Genomic DNA, 22323 nt, shown 5'->3' with positions numbered 1-22323 from the left:
AGTTCACAAGCAGTTTGCCGTGTGGAACTATATTACAGTAGAAAATGAAAACAGCTCAACAGCCACATGTAATATTAGCAATGCCAGTGTTTAAACCAGTCACTTGTAAAAAATATTAGTGCGCAGCTATTGCACACTTAGCACTAACAGTGTATTTAAAACTGGGAAAAGGAGAAAGCTAGGCTAATTCACATGCTTAAAAAAATAGAAATATGAACAATTTACATTATCATACTAGTGTGACCCTACATACTGTAGCATTCACCACTATTGAAGAGGACACTGCTATGCACAAGTCACTGTGCTTTATGAAATAGCTGTATTTGGCCACAGCCACACCACACATTAGAGAATTTTCACTAACAGTTTGCTCTAAGCCTAAGCTACGTCCTGCTTTCTCAGCCATCAGCATTAGACTCTTCCAGTACCTCCTAGTCTATGCAGAACACAGCCACAGCTAGACAGCAGGACGCTGCCCACAGGACACTTTTGGCTGGATATTTTTGTTTGGTGGACTGTTCTCAGTCCAGCAGTGACACTGAGGTGTTTAAAAACTCCAGCAGCACTGCTGTGTCTGATCCACTCACACCAGCACAACACACACTAACACACCACCACCACCACATTAGTGTTACTGCAGTGCTGAGAATGATCCACCACATAAAACTAACTGCACTGTGAGGGTCCAATGAGGGTCCTGACCGCTGAAGAACAGGGTAAAAGGGGGCTAACAAAGTATCAGAGAAACAGATGGACTACAGTCTGTAACTGTAGAACTACAAAGTGCAGCTATACAGTAAGTGGAGCTGATAAAATGGACAATGAGCATAGAAACAAGGAGGTGGTCATAATGTTATACCTGACCAGTATATCTGGTCAACCAAATACTGTATTCCGTTAAGTGTAATTCTGGTTGCTACCTCAGTGATTGCTATGTTCATATACGCTACATTATCTGCTAATATCTCATAGTATGTTACATATGTTACAGCTCTACCTGTTCTCAGTACCATGTACTGTCTGTGCCCTGTTTTATACTTATTGCAAGTCTTTTATATTTATTGCACTGTGTGTAGTCATGATCCTGGAGGAATCTTGGTTCGTTTCACTGTGTATTTGTCAAAAGCTGAAATGACAATAAAGCCTCTTGAACTTAAACTTGGACTTGAACCAACTTAGCCAGGGTGAGGCTGTTTCATCTAGAGCTTCACAAAGTGCTCTCTCTCTCGCTCCCTCTTCCTCTCTCTCTTTCTCTCCCTGAACAGGGTCAACTGCAGCAGAGACTGACCGTATTTGATCTGGGCCATGTCTCCCACCACCATCTCAGCCACAGGGATCTGGATGACGTTGCCATTGCGCACCACTGCGAAACGCTGCTCCAGCTCGATGCGGCTCTGCAGCCCGCGGAACTGCTTCTCCTTACTCCAGTCATTAAAGGCCGTTACCAGCACCACGCAGATAACTGACAGCAGGATGGCCGCACCCTCGATCCAGCCGGCTTCTGCCTCGCCCTCGTCCTCCGCACCGCCCGACACGTTCCCACATGCTGCAGAGAGAGGCGTTAAGGAAAAATACAAGTTTCAAACTGATTTCTACTTAAAATGCCAGCATGATCCTTTGATGAAAAAAACAAAAATGATTTTACTAGTTCCCAAACTTTTCATGGCAGCCCTTCACTGGTTTCCTGTAGCTGCACGCATCAGATTTAAAACCCTGATGCTTGCCTACAAAGCCAAATATGGACCAGCCCCTCCCAACCTAATGGTACTGGCTAAAACTCAAACTGTACCATGAGCCCTTTGAGCTTCGAGTACAGCTCGGCTTGACCCGCCATCCCTGAAGGCGTGTGGAAGACAAGCATCAAGACTTTTCTCTGTGCTGGCCCAGGTGGTGGAACAAACTCCCACTGGCTGTCCGAACAGCAGAGTCTCTTGCTGTCTTCAAACGCAAACTGAACACACATCTCTTTATACAGCACTTAAATGAACACTGAGTTAAGTATTCATTGTAATGTATTTATTGAAATGTAATGAAATGTAATGTATTACACTGCTCTGTGTTTAACTCTGTTCCTTTTTCTCTGGGTATCGACATGGACTGGCTTTCTCTCTAACCTATTTGTAACTAGCAAAGACACTTTCTCTAGATAGACAAAGCACCTTTTTAAGTCGCTCTGGACAAGATCATCTGCTAATCATGCTGTAAATGTAAATGTATATGAAAATTCTTATCCAGAGACTAGGGTTTAAAACTAGGAATGCACAATCCTATCGTATCATATCAGTATCAGTAAAGAACTGCTTTAAAAAGGTCATCAGGACTGAAGAGATTTTTAAATTTGACCAACATTTCAATCTAATATTAGAAGGAAGTTGTTATATATTGTACAAGGTGTTTGGGTGATGTTATGTGGGTTATTTGTGCAAAAATGTCAAAATTGTATTCATTCACTGCATTAATAGCTGCACAGACAGCTATATTCATCTGTAACGCTAATCAGGGTAGATCTTCACTCACTTTCTGCCTGTGTAAATGTGATGTGACAATAAACACGATTTGATTTGATTTCTAGTCCCAGATTCTACATTCAATACATTTTCCTGTATCAGGATCAGCATAAGCAGATATGTACATGCAAAATATCTGATATTGGCATTGATTGGGGCTGACGATTAAATATCTATAGTAAATAATAATAGATGTAAATAACTGCTATTAATTCAAGCTCATACTTACTTGAAATGGTATACTGTCCATGACAAATGATATACACTGTATATATATATAAATATAAAGATGGTATATACTAATATATAAATGGTGAAAGTGTGTTATAGCACCTGGTAAAGAACTTGTGTTGTTTCTAAGACCCATAACTTCCTATCTCAGTGAATGTGTTTCCTGCTTTTTTTAATCCTGTCCCAGCCAAACTGGTAAAATGCATCTATTTCATATTCTGTGCAGAAAATAACTGCAGTCAGCTTAAAAAATTGCGATGATCTCAAATTACTAAGTTCAGGCGATTACGTAATGCGTTGGTACTTTAATGTCAAACATGATTAGTGTGGGATTTTCAAAAAGGTGAAAGGAAAGAGAAGCAGCGTAACTCCATGTAATCAGGTTACAGCGACACATTTCAAGAGTTTTTTAACTGTACAAAGTACCGACTGCAGGAGGTGACAGTCAAACCCCTGCCATTCATGTGTGGCCTCCTCTAAACTCTCCTCAAGTCTTGTTTTGCCATTTACTTCCCTTCTTCCTCCCTCCTTTCTGCATTCGCTCTGATCATTCCTCCTCCCTCGCTCTCACTTCTCACCCTCCCTCTCACCTTTTTCAAAATCCTCCCACGCTCCCTCCATCCGGCTCCCTCTTTCTTCTCTCCCACTCTCCAGCCCTTCCTCCGTCTCTCTCTCCTTCCTTCCTTCTCTCCCTCCTTTTACTAACACTACCCCTCTGAACCTCACTCTTTCTCTCTCTCACTCAGTTCTCTGTCCATCCTCACTCCCCCCCCCCCGATCTCTCTCACCTTCGCTCTCCTCCCCCGGGGGCTGGTAGAAGGACAGGCCGAGGGAGATGATGGCTGCTATCTCCAGGATGATGAGGGTGACGTCCTGCAGTGCCTCCCACACCAGCTGCAAGAACGTCTTGGGCTTCTTGGGGGGAATGAAATTTTGTCCAAACGCCTGCGCCCGCCTCTCCAAGTCCACCGGGTTGCCAGACAAACCTGAAACAGAAAGGAAAGTGAAAAAAAATGTGTTTATTCAGCACTAAAGCACGTGTACACAAAAGAGACTTCTAAAAGATCTGACTGAGGTACTTTCTAGAGAGACTGAGGTCACCTGCTGCTCCTAAATCAAACCTTTCACATCACTATTCCGGCCTTGGAGAAACGCATGAATCCTAGCTGAAACTGGAAAGGAGCATTAAAAGCTTTAACCTGTAGACAGGGAAGATTTTTCACATTTAATCAATATCATGTCTGTGTTTGTACGCAGAAGAGAATTATTACTTGACCTTGGTGAAAAGGTTATTGCTGTGCACTGAAGAAAACAAATCGGGACGGGTGTCTACATAACACATTCATAACGTCTTACATCAACACTTAGAACATTTTCATGAATGTTTAAATCAACATAAAGCATGCGTGTTTTACACATTAAAATGCACTACTGTGTCATTTTACTGAGAGATATTTTTCAAAAGAAAAAAAAGTGTATTATTTTCACTAAAATATCTCTTTTCTGGACAGCCAAAATAAAACATGACCTTGCTTTACCCCTTTTTTAGTGAATTTTAATGCTTATTTTATTTGCAGTGATTTTCTTCTTCACATATGACATTAAAGAAGGCATAAGTATAATTGTGTCTTGGTTATTCCATTTAATTGACACTCTTTGAGGCGAAATGTTGCACTGCTATTCCAGACTTATAAGTACTGTTTTGTCTTTACCTCAAAACTGATGGAAGTTAATGCAAAGTAGTCTACTTACATTTATGTGGCTGCCCAGCATCTACAGGGAATAGATGAGTTTTGCAGCCTGTAAAAATTCCTTTATGCACCACCATAACAAAATTCAGGCGAATGACTGTTCCAAGCATATTTATGAGTAATTTACTGTCCTTATGTAACAAAAACCTAGGAAAATATTGATTAATTAAAAAGAAGTTGAAAGTATAGGTGAAATACACTTAATGACCAAAGGGGCATAGCAATGTCATTTTTATTTTGGCTGTCCAGAAATGAATACTAAAAATAGCAAAAATAATATTTTTTTTTAAATAAAAAATGAAGACTTTTATTTTTAAAACATGTAGCTCCGTAAAATGACATATAGTCCATATTAATATCATGTAAAACAGGTACACTATATAAATGTTGACTTAAACATTCATGAACATGTTATGGAGCGTTTATGTAAGATGCTATAAATGTAGGCACCCTGCAAGTAAAGTGTTACCCACAAATCGATGTTTTATGGCAGAGTTTTGTCATTTTTTTGACAGAAGAAAATGAGAAGTACATACATGAACATGCTAATATAGAACATAAATCAAAAGTAAATGTAATTCATTGTACGACTCTGTAATTAATTATGTAATAATATTATTATGTTTATATATTACAACAAAATGACTCCAAGGTACATAGAATGAAATATCAAAAATATCTGTATAATAATAATTATATTTAAATATAATTATATATAATAGCTATATTAAACAACTAGCAAAGCTTGAAGGAAAAATATAAGATATAAACATGAAAAATGCAGCTTAAAACTCTGGTCAGACCTCTCTGGCTGTACCCCCACCCATATAGGACTAAAATCATTATCTTTCTTTTATGTGATGGTAACTGGATGAAAAAAGTCACAAGTCAGCCTTGTAATTGGTCAGAGGTCAGAGGTCCTGACGGAAGTGTAACCTGAGATTAGGACCACTCAGTTTTGATTGAGAGAAGAGACCTGTGGTGAAGTACAGCAGACCTTTATTAGACTTTGGAAAAATATTCATTAGACGTACTTTGAACATGTTTGTTTTGGGCCCAGAGGAACAAGATTAACTTAATTAAAAAGAAACCTCAGTTTTAAGCTCCCTGGAGCTTCAAGGCTAAATGTTATGTAGGAGATCTATAAATATAGAACACTAATGGCTGCCCATATATAAATATATATATATATATATATATATATATATATATGTATATATATATGTAAATATATATATATATATGTATGCAAACTGCTTCTACAAACATTTGTGAAAGAATTGTGATTGGATGCCACCTGTCCAACAAGTCCACTCGTGAAATTTCCTCACTACTAAATATTCCACATTGCTGCAATCAGATTTGCAATATCTCTTGTGGTTCAAAAGTTATCAACACAGAAAATTGCAACAACAGCTGGGAACGTTCCTTTTGATGCACAGCTATTTAACGTGTTCAATGAGCTGTCCCTGGTGCTGAACACAGAGCTGAAGGCGCAGGATCCAATCGTTATGAAACTGTGTGAGAATCTCTGGAGAAATGCTGTCACAAGCCTCCATGATGTGGTGCTGAAGGTGGTGTTTTTTGTGGATTCTGAACATACACAATTTGTTTGAGATGACACCAGAGTCGATAATAAATAAAAAATAAAATAAAATAAAACGGTGTCCTGCTCCTGTTGCGCTGGTGAGAGTGGATCAGACACAGAAGTGCTGCTAGAGTTTTTAAACACCTCAGTGTCACTGTTGGACTGAGAATAGTCCACCAAACAAAAATATCCAGCCAACAGCATCCTGTGGGCAGCGTCCTGTGTTTAAATGACACAGTGTTTAAAAACTCCAGCAGCAGTGTTACTGCAGTGCTGAGAATGATGTACCACCCAAACAGTACCTGTTCTGTGAGGGTCCAGTGGAGGTCCTGACCACTGAAGAACAGGGTAAAAGGGGCTAACAAAGTATGCAGAGAAACAGATGGACTACAGTCTGTAATGGTAGAGCTACAAAGTGCACCTATACAGTGAGTGGAGCTGATAAAATGGACAATGAGCATAGAAACAAGGTCATAACGTTATGACTTATCGGTGTACACACACACACACACACACACACACAAATCAGCTGCATGTCTGCTTGAATTTTTTTTCTAAAACAATATTATAAATTTAAAATAGATGCAATTATTTAATGATTTAATTAACAACAAAACAGCTAGGATTTAATGATTAAATTTAGAAAGCGGTTTTATGCAAAATACACTATTTCTTGTAGCTCACAGAAAATATTCTGTTAAAAGTGCAGATTCTAAACATTCAATCAATACCATGCATGTGTTTGTAAGTAGACGAGCAACTGTGCACTTAAAAGTTTAAAAACATTATTTCAAAGACAATTATATTGGAGATATTAGTGGAGCAAATATACTATACCATTATATAATATACCATTATATCACACCAATTACTGTGTTTCTCAATAAAAGTTCATTAGTGGAATGTCTGTCCTTATTACAGCATTTTCAGCCAATTAGTTGAGTTGTAATGACAGAGGGTGGGGTCTAAATAGCCTTATTTGGTAATATCCAATATTTTAGTGCAATATTTCTGACTGATCATTCCATATGAACTATTGGCTTTATTATTATTGTTAAGTGTGTGTGTGTGTGTGAGAGAGAAAGAAAACCTGTTTTTGAGCCTAAACATTTGGCTGGAAGTGTATATAATCAAATTTTGCCATCATGCCCAGTCATATAAACTAGATGTTGACACTTATACTTATGGATAAGATGTATACAGCCCATCATTTCTACATTTGGATCTGCTCGCTTGATATTAATGTGCTTTGGCTGTTAAAGCATGAAAAATATGAACCTGGAAGCCATGAAAGTATTTCATAACTAACCAATAAGAGTACATAAAGAAATGACTTAGGGCCACAGACACATAATCACAAAAAATGTACTGAAAAATATAACAAACCAGCGCCTTTAGTGTCAGTCTTTACTCCTTTCATTTTCCTCCTATTCTCACCACAAGGCACTTTAATATCTCTAATATCTCCAGGCTCTCTTCACTCCAGCTTATTCCCACCATCATAAAAACAGCCACGCAGTGAGCAAATAATAAACAGCGCCCAGTAACATAAAATACTACAGGTAACAGTATCCCTTAACTAATATTATATCTATTGTTTATATGTAATTGACCACTGCAATACACCCCATAATAATACTGCTAAGGCCATAAAAAGAAAATACGGCCCAAATAAAAGTATAATTGAAACTAATGTGCAAAATATGAACAAGTATGGGCAACTGAATGAAGTGAACGCTCTCATGAAGTGTTATGAGTGACTGTAGACAGTTACAATGGAGTGCTCCATATTTCGCAGTCCTAATAAGCCAAACTCAGAACATCCAGTACATTTAGGACGTAAATTATTCATTGTTTATTTCCTACGCACTGGCAGGGGAAGAATAAGGCCTATTAAGTCAGCAAAACAAGGGAAGGGAGGGGTTAAATACTCACACAAAATGTATTATTAAAGCGATAGTTTGGGGAAAAAAATCGAATTTACACAGTTTCTCCCTTTAGATTAAATGTAGTCAATCAGAAGACACGTCCAGGGTCTGAAGCTTGAGTCTTTAGTTTTGGAGCTACGATGCTAATGTTGCTAATAAGCAATGAAAACATAATCTCTTTTTTTCTGCAGGCCCCCTAGTGACCTCATGTTCCCCGTTACTCTGTTATCAGATGTATTAGGACACTGTTGGCTCTCTATGTGTAAAGTGTTGTTACTCTGTGTGGAGCTGCTAGCGAGCAATGAGGGACTACAAGGACAGATGAAAAACAGCATTTAAACTAAAAAAAACACACTTTTAAATATACAAAGACCCAAATCCAGTTCACGTCCAGTTTTGTAAATCATACTTTCATCAAAATACATATTCTATTCTATCTATTCTATTCGTTTATGTTTTGTTGAGTGTAAATTTGTATAGTATTTAAATTATTTCTTTAAGTATTTATCTTATTTTATTTTCTCTCTTATTTTTATTTTTTCTCTCTTTGCACCGAGAGTGGGGGTACAATGAGTTCGAGTACAACGCGCAATGACAATAAAGTTCATTCAGTCATTCACTCATTCATTCTATTACCATTACTAAAGGCAAATAATACATAGTTCAACTGGGGTTTCTCCTCCAAAACAGGTGGAACCTGCATTTTATAGTGAACAAAAGGGTTAAACTCGTAAATTAGCACTGCACAAACAGCAGCAAGTCAAAAATGGACAAAACCATGTTGTCAGTAGCAGAGATATAAATATTTAATTGCTTCCATACATTTGTCCATTTTTCTTGACAACAGTATGTCATACAGGGCCTGTTCACACCTTGCATTAACATGTTTTTTGGTGATCAGATTTTTGATTACATTCAGATTTCAGTCGACCAAATAAATACCAAACAGCAAGCACATATTGGTCCACTGGCTTAATATGAAATAATTTCAATAGGAAATGTTGCTGACACTGTGCTAGATTAAAATTGTTTACTAAACTAATTTACAAAGTACAACTAAAGAAAAGATGTAAGGAAAAATATCGCTGCTGTTGGAACAAAACCTCATGTCTCCAAAATGGTAACTTTACAGGAGAAGGAAAAAATCCTACTTTACTTTTAATGTAAGTCAATGGAACCAGACTTTTTTCCTAAGCCACATTGGGCCGTTTCTTTTAGCCCATTCTTCATGAAATTTACACACAATGTAAAGGACAAGTGTCTCCAAATTATGCCAAAAACTGAAAAAAAAACAACAAAAATGAAGATACCAGGTTTTCTTCTGACAGCAACAACATGTAAATTGGACTGTGAGTGGAAAAAACAAGGATCAGTGGAATTTACTCGATTACTCTGCTTAACCACCAGTGGGCTGCCTGGAAAACGCTGAGCAAAATGCCAGTGGACCGTCAGCTTTGCCATCAGCGGGCCAACAGTGGACTGCTATCCTCTTGCTATCAGGGTAGCCAGGCGTAAGGACCCCAGGGACCTGCTGTGAGTGCATTATGACCGGATCACTCAAACCACATTCAGACGTGGTCAGAGGCGGATCTTCATCACATTTAACACAAGTGTAAACAGAAAGCGTTTTCATTCAGTGTCCAGGCCAAACTCCTCGACTCGCATCGTAACAGGGAAAAGACTAAACACAGGTAAAGCGGAAATGACGTGTGTGTAAAATCAGATCTCATCTGGTCACACTGGAGAAACACTTTTGCGAAAAGTGTAAAGTGTAAGTGGAATCCAGGCACGAAACACATCAATGCAAGGTGAACAGGCTCACGTTGTAAGACAGCACATAATCAAGCCTATCTGAGCTTATTTAACTCAATGTGATTAAAATGTGTGATGATTTCAGTATGTAGTTTATATTATACTAACTGGGGCTGCATAAGCTTACATGACTCTATGTTAACTATGTTAGTCTTGTGTCAGCGGAAAAATCCAAAAAACAATCTTCGGACACCAAACACGTCCCGGTTGACCGTCTACTTGTGCATCATAGCTAGGCCTACCCGTAACATGCCCGCTTTAGGGCTCTCTCAGCCTTCCTCTCGCTAGCCCGCTTTCTTTCTTTCATGCCTGTGTGCAGTTTCCATGGCAATGAAGACATCAAGCACAAACCCGCGCTTGCTCTTCAACTTCCTGTCTTTGGGCACCTTTTCGCCCGGCTACAGATGATGTCATCACATCGGAGCAACCGAAGCTGGTGTAAGAATAGATTTTTGATTGGTCTGCTCCACTGCAGAGTCTGTCTGGAACAGAGTCTTTTGAGCTGCAGTGGTGGAATGGAGTGCCTCAGTCAGATGCTTGACCCAGAGCTAGAGCCAGTATTACAGCGCAGTTCAATGGAGCACTATTGACGTCAATCTCTGTGTGTTTGTGTGTCAGAGACATTTACATAGGAACCAATGAGGACAGGCCAAGCCAGCCACCAAGCACACTAAGTGGATAAAGGGGGAAGTATGGCCTAGCATGTCGGGAAACGATTGAATATATTAGACTCAGCCTGCTCACACACACACAGGAGATGCATTAAGTAGTTGACTACACACACACACACCATGGTGAACCTGCTCACACTACACTATCCACGATATCAGCGCATGCCCAGCACGTGAGCATGAGTTTGAGAGCATGGGTGTTGTAGTGATGGCCATTCTGGCTCATTTTAGTGAGTTAGATCATTTGGATCAGCTTATAAATAAGAGCCAGTTCCAGAATGGCTCTTCATTAAGTAGTAAAGTTATTTATCCATCCATCCATCCATCCATCCATCCATTTTCTAATCTGCTTCTCCGTCAGGGTCATGGGGGGATGCTGGAGCCTATCCCAGCAGTCTTCATTTTATTTTTTTTTGGGGGTCTCAAACAAGCCGAGGTAGCACTATTATCTATCATTTAACCCCGTAAATGGCCAGGGCCCTCTAAAGTTCTATTACACACTTCTATAACATAAGAATAGATCAGCCAGTTAAAATATGCATTGAAGTCCCTGTAATTACTGAATTATAAAGCTGTTTCTAAAAAGCCTGGGATTTTAAAGGGCTTGTTTTACTTTTAATGAACTATTAAAGAACAATAAAATAATTATGACTTTATTTTTTAAAAGCTTGAGTTTCAGTAAACGATTTTTGAGAGGTAAAAATTAAGCAGACGGGAAAAATGAAGGTTCATCAACAAACAAAGGCAGGCAGAAGGCAAAAATCAGAAGAACTAATGAGGTGCATTGGGCAACATGGCTTAAAAGATTTGGGCCTAATAATTTAATTCCCAGCGGTCACTGGGTAGAAGGCAGGATGGACCCTAGACAGGTCGCCAGTCCATCACAGGGCTTATATTAAATTAGAATTGTTCAAAATATTTGAAAATAATTGGAATCATATTTTAAACTAAAGTATATTATTTGATTATATCAATAAAAATATCAGCTAGTCAACTCCGCTGGTGAAATGGCCACTGGAGGCTTGCAGAAAGGGCTTAAATAGTTTTTAAACATGGTGCAACTTTATGTTAATTAGTTCATCCAGAGGTTTTATTCAACATTAAGGTATTCTTAGTAAATTGGTCACTTTTGGGAACAGAAAAAGTGACCATGCTACTGACTGAAGAGCTGTTTGGGAGCCAAAAGAGCTGGTGAGCTAATAGATCTGACTCACCGAAAAGAACAGGAATTTGTGTGTGTATATATGAACGGGAATTTTGGAAATTTAAGCAATATTCCAGTGTTTTTCAACCTAATCATATCTGCTGCATCAACAGCATAATGTATGTTACAAATGCTTATTTGCAAAGCAACTGCTCATTGGCTCCCATTACAAGCACTTTTTGAGGCAACATTTTTCTGTGCTTTTCCAAGATGTTGAAATGATTGTATATGGTAATGGACCATACCACACAGATGTGTTCAATAGACATTTGGTTGAAAAATGCCTTAGTATTCCTTTAAAAGCAGAACTAAATGATGACAAGTAATGATGGGGAAGGAGCTTGAGTCATCTGAGCGAGGGGGCTTAAAAAAAAAACTGCTGAGTAGTCATGCCAGCACCCCGTCCCTTTGATGAATCTTTTCTGTCTTTTCATGCACCCCTCCTTCCCTTTCTCTGTCTTGGTCTCTTTCTCCCTCTCTCACTCACTCCCCCCGCTTCCATCTCCCCTTGGTATGTCCTTGACAATGCGGCAAGCTGTACTAGGTTTCTTTCTCTCTCCTTCTCTTCCCTCCCTCTCTCTCTCTCACACTCTCTCTCCAACCCAACCCAACCCAACCCAACCAAGTGATATAGGTTTCGCTCCTGTGTTGCTGCAGTACGGACATCCGTGCGGTGGGTTAGGCTGATAGAATGGCAGATGCATTCAGATGTATTGGATATAGTGTTACAGCAGCAGACAGAGATACATACACACAGAATAGGCACTGGCCTCGTTCCACTGTGCTGAAATGTGTTGCTGGGGAGAGAGAGAGAGAGAGAGAGAGAGAGAGACAGAGAGACAGAGAGAGAGGCACTAATGTACCTCCATTTTCAGAGCCTCATCATCACAATGTCAGCCCCACTCACCATCACTTTTCCACCTCCTCCCTGCTCTCCTTTCCTCTCCTCTCTTCTCCCTCAGCTTTGTCATGTGCGTCTACTGTAACAGTGTTAGTTATATGGCTCCACTTGCACTTAGCAGGACACCCTGCATTTGCGGGCTGCTGTTAGCACTGGATGTTGCTGACATCTAATAAAACATCCAATAAGACATCTTCTCACTTCTGCAAGGTGAGCCAAGTCTGAGGGCTTTAATGTCTTCTGCCGTTGTTTTAAAGCAAAGTTTTCAAGGTTTTAAATTGGACTTGTTTTATTATATCAGAAGGTGAAATGGAGATATTTATAATGTTGGCAGATATTTTCTCCGTGTGCATGTAGTGTCTATATCAGGCTGGGTGATATGGATAACCTTACTGAACTGAGCGTCCTGCCGTCTATTCGGGAAATTTGTCGGTTTTGATCTGCTGCCAGAAGAGATACGTGCATGTGCACCTTGGCTACAGTGAAACTTATCAGCATATAAAACTGGTGTTTTTTGTGTGTTACAGTGTATCAAGGATGCGCAAGGCTTCCTTTATTGTTGAATGCACTGTGATTTGTTTTTTGAGTGTCATTCAGTCCATTTTCACAGTAAAAGCCTCGTTGCTCAATAACAATTTTTTTGCTCAGATCTGATCTTTCTGGCTACATTCACATTTCCGGGCTGATGTGATTATATTTTTTGCCTCAATGTGACACAGATCTGAGGTTTTCAGATCACAGAGGTGGTAGCCATGCAAATCTGTTCTTTTCAAATCAAATGTGAGCCACTTTCTTATGTGGTCCTGAACTGAAAACATATGTGATGATTTAAAAAATTGTTGATAATGGCAATATTCTTTAAAACACTGTAGAAAAACTGGAAAAAAAAAAAAAAAAAAAAAAAAAAAAAAAAAATATATATATATATATATATATATATATCTTTTTTTTTTTTTTTTTAAGTATTAGACTGCATTGCTATTCAGAAGGAAGACAAAGGTTACTAGGAACAATACATGGTTAAATATTAAGAATGATATGAGCTCATTAACATAATGTTGGGCTGTCAAAGTGTCTATAACAAAGACCAAAGGTGAACTGGCATTGTACGACATTGCACCATGACACCAGGCCGTTCATCTTGGCGCTGACCAAAGTGCCTCCACACAACACAAAACAGCACTCGTCACTGAAGATGACGCGCCTCCATTCTGAATGACTCCATGACAGTCTGGCATGACATCATTGCAGTCTTTGACGAGGCTGACGTGTGTTAAGGGCAGTCGCCCTAATGGTCTGCGTGCATGTTGTCTTGCGCCACACAGCCGTCTGCCAATGGTGCTGGTACTAACAGGATGACTCATGGAGGGGATCACTGCTTGCTGAACGTCTGCAATTGTGGCTGTTGGGTCACTCCGTGCATCTCGGACAATCCGTCGGTTCTCCCTCTCTACGGTTCATGTAGGTCTCTCCGATTCTTCATGTTGCTGGTGCATGCCTTCTTCTATCCATTGCCACCAACAGCGTGCTATGGTAATATCTGTATGACTGCCATGGCGCCCAATACATCAATAAGATTGCTTTCCGGAGCCCTACGATGTGAGCCCTCTCAAATACTTCCAACTGCTTGAATTGCTTTCGACTCTTCTCTAGTTTGCTTGCAAAGGATGCTTCCAACACAACAGCACAAGCCAGAATGGAAAGCACAAGCAACAGGATGACCTTATATAGTCAGTCAGGTATAGTGAGGCCCATCCATGCTGATGTCACATGCGTGGCCAAGTGTGAAACTTGAATCATTCACATGTCTCATAATGTCAACCTACCTACCAAGTTTCAGTCCTGCCAACTGATTCTTTCTGAACGATTTTTACATATACATATATATATATATATTGGATTGCCAGACGGAGAAGCATGATTTATCACTCCAGAGAACATGTCTCCATTGCTCTAGAGTCCAGCAGCAGCGCTTTACACAACTGCAATGAAACTCTCTGTGCTGTTCTTGAGCTAATCTGAAGGCCACTTGAAGTTTGGAGGTCTGTAGAGACTGACTCTGCATGCAGAAAGTTGGCGACCTCTGCGCACTATGTGCCTCAGCATCCGCTGTCCCCACCCTGGCATTTTACGTGGCCTACCACTTCGTGGCTGAGTTGCTGTCGTTCCCAGTCGCTTCCACTTTGTTATAATACCACTGACAGTTGACTGTGGAATATTTAGTAGTGGGGAAATTTCACGACTGGACTTGTTGCACAAGCGGCATCCTATCATGGTACCACACTGGAATTCACTGAGCTCCTGAGAGCGAACCATTCTTTCACTAATGTTTGTAGAAGCAGTCTGCAGGCATAGGTGCTTGGTTTTATACACCTGTGGCCATGGAAGTGATTGGAGCACCTGAATTAAAAAATTTGGATGGGTGAGTGAATACTTTTGGCAACATAGTATACGTGTGTGTGTGTATATATATATATATATATATATATATATATATCGAACCCAGGCCCTCTTCGCTGTGAGGCGACAGCACTACCCACCGCACCACAGCGCTGTCGCCTCACAGCGAAGAGGGCCTGGGTTCAATTCCCCGGCCAGGTGACCGGGATCCTCTCTGTGTGGAGTTTGCATGTTCTCCCTGTGTCTGCGTGAGTTTCCTCTGGGTTCTACAGTTTCCTCCCACAGTCCAAAGACATGCAGTCAGGCCAATTGGATATGCTAAATTGCCCCTGGGTGTGAGTGTGTGAGTGACTGTCTGTGTCTGTCTGTCTGTCTGCCCTGCGATGGACTGGCGGCCTGTCCGGGGCATATCCTGCCTTCCACCCAATGACTGCTGGGATAGGCTCCAGCACCCCCTGCGACCCTGACGGAGAAGCAGCTTAGAAAATGGATGGATGGATATACACTGCTCAAAAAAATAAACACTCAAATAACACATCCTAGATCTGAATGAATGAAATATTCTCATTGAACATTGAATACTTTGTTCTGCTGACAACAAAATCACACAAAAATCATCAATGGAAATCAAATTTATTAACCAGTGGAGGCCTGGATTTGGAGTCACACACAAAATTAAAGTGGAAAAACACACTACAGGCTGATCCAACTTTAATGTCCTTAAAACAAGTCAAAATGAGGCTCAGTATTGTGTGTGGCCTCCACGTGCCTGTATGACCTCCCTACAATGCCTGGGCCTGCTCCTGATGAGGTGGCGGATGGTCTCCTGAGTGATCTCCTCCCAGACCTGGACTAAAGCATCCGCCAACTCCTGGACAGTCTGTGGTGCAATGTGCCGTTGGTGGATGGAGCGAGACATGATGTCCCAGATGTGCTCAATCGGATTCAGGTCTGGGGAACAGGCGGGCCAGTCCATAGCTTCAATGCCTTCATCTTGCAGGAACTGCTGACACACTCCAGCCACATGAGGTCTAGCATTGTCCTGCATTAGGAGGAATCCAGGGCCAACCACACCAGCATATGATCTCACAAGGGGTCTGAGGATCTCATCTCGGTACCTAATGGCAGTCAGGCTACCTCTGGCAAGCACATGGAGGGCTGTGCGGCCCTCCAAAGAAATGCCACCCCACACTATTACTGACCCACTGCCAAACCGGTCATGCTGAAGGATGTTGCAGGCAGCAGATCGCTCTCCACGGCGTCTCCGGACTCTGTCACGTCTGTCACATGTGCTCAGTGTGAACCTGCTTTCATCTGTGAAGACCACAGGGCGCCAGTGGTGAATTTGCCAATCCTGGTGTTCTCTGGCAAATGCCAAGCGTCCTGCACGGTGTTCGGCTGTGAGCACAACCCCCATCTGTGGACGTCGGGCCCTCATACCATCCTCATGGAGTCGGTTTCTAACTGTTTGTGCAGACACATTCACGTTTGTGGCCTGCTGGAGGTCATTTTGCAGGGCTCTGGCAGTGCTCCTCTTGTTCCTCCTTGCACAAAGGCAGAGGTAGCGGTCCTGCTGCTGGGTTGTTGCCCTCCTACGGCCTCCTCCACGTCTCCTGGTGTACTGGCCTGTCTCCTGGTAGCGCCTCCAGCCTCTGGACACTATGCTGACAGACACAGCAAACTTTCTTGCCACAGCTCGCATTGATGTGCCATCCTGGATGAGCTGCACTACTTGAGCCACTTGTGTGGGTTGTAGAGTCCGTCTCATGCTACCACGAGTGTGAAAGCACCAACATTCAAAAGTGACCAAAACATTAGCCAGAAAGCAGAAAGGTACTGAGAAGTGGTCTGTGGTCCCCACCTGCAGAACTACTCCTTTATTGAGTGTGTCTTGCTAATTGGCAATAATTTCCACCTGTTGTCTGTTCCATTTGCACAACAGCTGTGAAATTGATTGTCAATCAGTGTTGCTTCCTAAGTGGACAGTTTGATTTCACAGAAGTTTGATTTACTTGGAGTTATATTGTGTTATTTAAGTGTTCCCTTTATTTTTTTGAGCAGTATATATATATATATATATATATATATATATATATATATATATATATATATATATATATATATATATATATATATATATATAAGCGGTTATATATTGAGCAGTATATATATATGTAAAATACTGAAGTGGATTGGACTGGGTTTAAAACCCCTGGACTACATCACTTCCAACACAGCTGCTCAGTATATCACTCTGAAAAGAACAGAGTGACCCCTACTGTCCAGTCTTCCCATCTGGGAAAGCATCTGGCTGTACAGCGCCATGGATTCGTGGACGCAGGTGTGGAGCACAGCTTGGATTTGCCTTTGTGAGTTTCTAACATCAGATAACAGCAGAACTCCAAGCCACACACATCTGAGAACTTAATTCTTCACTCCACTAAACTTGTTATCCATCTACTAGTTTCAAGTCCATTTCTTTGAAGTATGGGTTTGTACTCATGGGACACACATTAGTTCAGTATAATGTGTGTATAATGTTATAACCAGTGGCTGTGAAGCAGTGAACAAAGTATCAAATATATCACCAGGGCAGATAATGGGACAAGCAACCACTAAGAGCAAATGATTTAAACTCTTAGTCATGCATATATCTATAAAGATCTTGTCACACACCTTTCATAGACTCCAGAAGGGCTGCAACTAACAACTGTTGCTATAATCAATGAATCTTTTAAATTATCTTTGATACATCAACTGATTGAACTATAATGCTGCTTCCATTCATTTTGTTCTCTCACAGTTATCATTTAAAGTTTGTGGGGTTTTTTGCAATACAACACAACAATAAAAGTCATATTACCCTGAATGCTTCCTGTAGTGTATTGCAATCTTTTATGTTATGGAATAACTACCAGCATTACAGGCAGAGAAACAGCACTGAGGCCTGTAGGAATTGGACCTCTTAAATTGGACAATTTATAAGACCTTTTATAATATATTTCAACCATTAGTCTACATTAAAGCAACATATGGTTGAGACACTAAACTGTCATATTTTAATTTATTGAATGTAATATTCGTATCTGGGTGTCCATTCAGTTTTCTTACATTTGGGCCCATAAAATCCCAGTTACAAAATGGATAGTTCTGGTCCTAAAATCTTATTGTCTAAGCATGTAAAGCCACTGTAAAATACTCAATATACACATGACCACCTTATTAATACAGCAATTCGCTAAAAAATACTGTACTGCGACTGGACTTTTATACTGTTCACATGGACCCCCAAGTGTATTGTTTTGTTTAAAAGGCCTGACAACTTATTTCCCTAACAGCTAGGCTAAAAGACAGCAGGCTAAACATGCTAAGAGATGCTAACTGGTCATCCATTAATATTCAGTGTTAGGCTCTGAACTGAAGTGTTTACTGAATGATTCACTATTAAACTGCACAATAGAAGGTTAAAAATGTTACTTGAATGTCTTACACGCTTTAAATAGCTATATTTCGTAACATCCTAAACCCAGTATGAAGAAAGTAAAAGTGAGGCATGGTTAGCTTGATGCTAACACAACACGATTCACCCTGAGGAATAGCAGAAATTGGGATTATCATTGTGGTGGTAATTTGATGAGCTAAGCCTTTTAAGATGATGGTTCCTGCATTTAACAGTGCTGAATTATGATATTTTCATTCTATAGAAAAATGTAAAAGTTCATGAAATGACTGCAGTATACAAAATACTGCTTTGTCATCTTTCAGAAGTCCACGCCCTGATAGCAAGATGATAGTGAAGCTGGCAGTTCAGTAGCGTTTTGCTCAGCGTTTTCCGGACAGCCCTCCGGTGGTTAAGTAGAGTTCCACTTATCATTGCTCACTTTCCCCTCACAGTCCAAAAGTTTATTTTCTAAAATAAAAGTCACTGTGCATTTCGAGTCTGTTCTGGGTGGTCTGAGGGTGAGCCAACAGTGGCCAACAGTCAGTGGGCGCCGATCTTATCAAGACAGCTGACAAATATAGGCCCGCTATTTGGGTGGTTGCTTGATAACAATAACATACAATTCTGTTAAAGAATTGTTTATTGCTACTTTAGGCCATGCACTACAGTGATTTTACCGCAAGTGAGGGAGTTTTAGGCAAGAACACCCCTTACGCTAAAGTAACACGTGGCCTCTCGTGGCTTACTGCTTTATTATGCTACTGAATCTGATGGAATGATGTGTGTAACATAGAAACTTCATACTATATTTTCGAGAATTTGGTTTTTAAGTAAATGTCACATCATTAACGACTAATTGACTAACTGTTGCAGGCCTTGTGATGGACAGACCAATTTAACACAATTACAGATCCTCTGGCGCTTACAGAGTGTGGTCCTTCTAGTCCATGAGTGAATGAGCAAGTCTCACCAACAGTGGAGAACTGTTTACCCAGTAACCTCCTCTCCCTACACCCACCTCACCACCGACAGCGCCGTAGCCTAGCAACCCGACACAAGCCCTGCACCCAGAGTGGGAAGTTGGCTGAGTGAGACAGTGAGAAATGGTGGATGAGTGGCAAGAGGGGGATGAAGGGGAGAGAGAGAGAGAGAGAGAGAGAGAGAGAGAGAGAGAGAGAGAGAGAGAGAGAGAGAGAGAGAGAGAGAGAGAAAGAGAGAGAGAGCCAGAGAGAGAGAGAGAGAAAGAGGGAGAGAGAGAGAGAGAGAAAAAGAGGGAGAGAATGGATGGATGAATGGATGAATGGAAGAAAGAGAGGAAAACTACTAGGTGGATTTTGCAGATTTTATTTTCTGAGCCTGCTCTCACTCAGTGACTCAAAGCAAAATGAACTACATTAGCAGGGAACAACTGCGCTAGCCGCAATCTAGATAACAGACAGGTGAGACGGAGAGAATGACAGAGGGGAAAAGGCAGTATGAGCATGTGGGTGAGAGAGAAACAGAAATAAAAGAGAAATACAAATGAAGGAAAATCAGAGAAAATCAGTGTGGAGCATAATCATTAAGTTCCCTTTCTCACTCTCATAACTGCCTGTACGAGAAAAAATCCATCAATGTTTTTATGTGAGATACATTTCAAAACCATTCCAAACACTAAAGCGCATTAAAACAAACACATCTTTTAGCCATTTTCAGAACTGTAGGTCACTAATATGTATTTCCATGTGTGTGTGTGTGTGTGTGTGTGTGTGTGTGTGTGTGTGTGTGTGCACTCATCTAGGGCTTTATATAAAGGTTCACAGTAGTTATTGAATAATTAATAGTAGTTAAGATAAGCATTGAGATTCATAACTTAATAACTGAATAAGCCTAGACTTTAAAACTGTTAGAAGTCACCAACATTTGATATTATTTATTTCTCAGTTATTTGTTAAACGAAACAACAGAAATTCCATCAGGTGCAGGTTCTGAACTTTCAATGAGTACCATGTTTGATATTCTATTATGATGTGAATTTGATGCAGTTATTTTTCTGTATACAGTCTTTATTTGCACTGTGAATAACGTTGTAATGACCAATAAATGATTATATATTTCACCATATTTCTCCCCTATCAGTGTAAACTGGACAGTCACAGTTCTGAGTAGAGTACCCTCACCAATCACAAAGCTGATGCTGATGCTGCAGTTTTAAAAGAATTATGCATTCTCCACCATTTCACTCTGTTCGAGGCAGAAAACTTTGAACGTGAAAGTTAACTAGCAAGCAAAAGCTCAACCAACCAGTGAGTTGGCAGACACAGTGGGGTTAATGTCTCTTGCATGTAAAGCATGTTTCACTCATTTCCCTTTCATTTTTAATTAGTGGTGCAGCAGGCTGGGAATCATGGACTGAGGAATGTCAATCAAGTGCACTCATAAGAATATTAAGACCATGTCCAGGAAGGTCTTACAAAAGGTCTGATCTGTGTTTTTAAGCAGTGTTTTATTTCATTTCTGTCTTGTTTTTTTCATCCAAACTAGCGAGCCTGGTGTATCGCTCCTGTTGGAAGAAAAACCTTGTATCTCCATTTTTGTTGTTTTTCGGTTTTTGCCATAAAGTCAAAACGCCTGTTATCATTTATATTGTGTGTATATTTCGAGATGAATGGACCAAAAAAATCATCCCAAAATTACTTGGAAAAATCTGGTTCCACTGACTCAGATTAAAAGTATGTTTTTCCTTTTCCTGTAAAGACAACAGCGATGTACTCGTTAACTTGGGCTAATACTAACCAGTAAACGTAAGTAGACAACATTGTGTTACTGAGAGAGAGAGAGAACAACAAAAAAGGAACATGCAGATGAGAGTAAAGCAACTCTTACCATCTGTGGTGGAAGACTTGAGTCTCTGGCAGAGCGCCTCTGTGTCTCCGTAACTCTCCTGGATCTTCTGCATGGCCTCGGCTCCTCTCAGCTCCATCAGAGACCGCAGCTCCTCCACAGTGGCCCCAAAGTCGCCCGAGTGGTTGGCCTCTGCCCTGCTGCCGGACCGCTTGGGGTAAAACTCCACTGCACTGTTCGCCATCTCGCCCATGGTGGCCGTCGTGGACATTTTTGATTCTTCGGCTTCTATTCGGCCAATTTACTTGCGCCTATGCGTCTTCTTCTGGTCCAGATCTATGGAACGCCCTGAGACTCCGTCTCAGTCGCTGGGGATTGCCTGTGTTGTTTAGTGTGTTGTGGATCTGTCACTCGCCCCCTCTTCTCTCCCTCCCACGGCTGCACCCGCGCCTCTAACTAACTCTCCATCGGAGGAGGGCACGGCTGGGGCGAAACGCTCACTGACTGTGAGGAAAAAAGCAAATCCTGCCCGCTCCACTCTACCCCCGCGGCCAGAGGGTCAACAGAACGAGGGAATGGAGCGCTCCCAATCCATCGGGATGATGAAAAGGAGGGAGTGGGGGATCGCAGAGAAAGTATTACAGGCCGGGCGTGCAGGTCAGGATTCAGAAGGAGCAGTGTGGTGGCGTGAGCGGGTAAGCCTAGGGAAGAAAAGAGAGAGAGAGGAAAGACATCAGATGTCAAACTGTCACTGAGACCTCCAAGGGCTGACCAATATGACAGTGTTGTCCAACACTGATATCAATATTAAGGACACAGAATTTTTAATAAACAGTAATATCATCCAAGGTCATTTTAACTGTTCAGATATTAAACAGATTTCAATAGTTTTAGTTAAACAGCACTTTACTTATTTGAGAATTGAATCACATTTGCCAATAGACATTAATTACTGTCTATTGGCAAATATGATTAAATTCTCAAATTTCCTAATAAATACTGATGCAAATTCATGACACCAACCAATACTTAGTACTAATCAAATACTTGTGCTATGTTGAGGCA

General features: G+C 40.7%; 1 protein-coding gene across 8 annotated transcripts in view; it reads right to left on the bottom strand.

Annotated features, from left to right (window-relative positions):
* atp2b3b (ATPase plasma membrane Ca2+ transporting 3b) overlaps positions 1-22323 on the bottom strand; it is an 86064-nt gene that overhangs the window by 45754 nt on the left and 17987 nt on the right. For 7 of the 8 annotated variants that reach the window (XM_017712723.2, XM_037541521.1, XM_037541524.1 and 4 more), the window contains exons 2-4: positions 21301-21959; positions 3527-3724; positions 1289-1546 (exon numbers count right to left, since the gene is read on the bottom strand). In XM_017712723.2, the coding sequence (XP_017568212.1) occupies positions 1289-1546; positions 3527-3724; positions 21301-21529 (685 nt within the window). In that variant the 5' untranslated portion in view covers positions 21530-21959. Of the gene's footprint in view, positions 1-1288; positions 1547-3526; positions 3725-21300; positions 21960-22323 lie in introns of those variants that run through there. The other variant, XR_005130754.1, reaches the window with a different exon arrangement.

The sequence above is a fragment of the Pygocentrus nattereri genome, chromosome 9 (assembly GCF_015220715.1).
Source record: "Pygocentrus nattereri isolate fPygNat1 chromosome 9, fPygNat1.pri, whole genome shotgun sequence".
Lineage (NCBI taxonomy): Eukaryota > Metazoa > Chordata > Actinopteri > Characiformes > Serrasalmidae > Pygocentrus > Pygocentrus nattereri.
The sequence above is the reverse complement of the archived record's forward strand: the minus strand, read 5'-3'. Positions and strand labels throughout refer to the sequence as shown.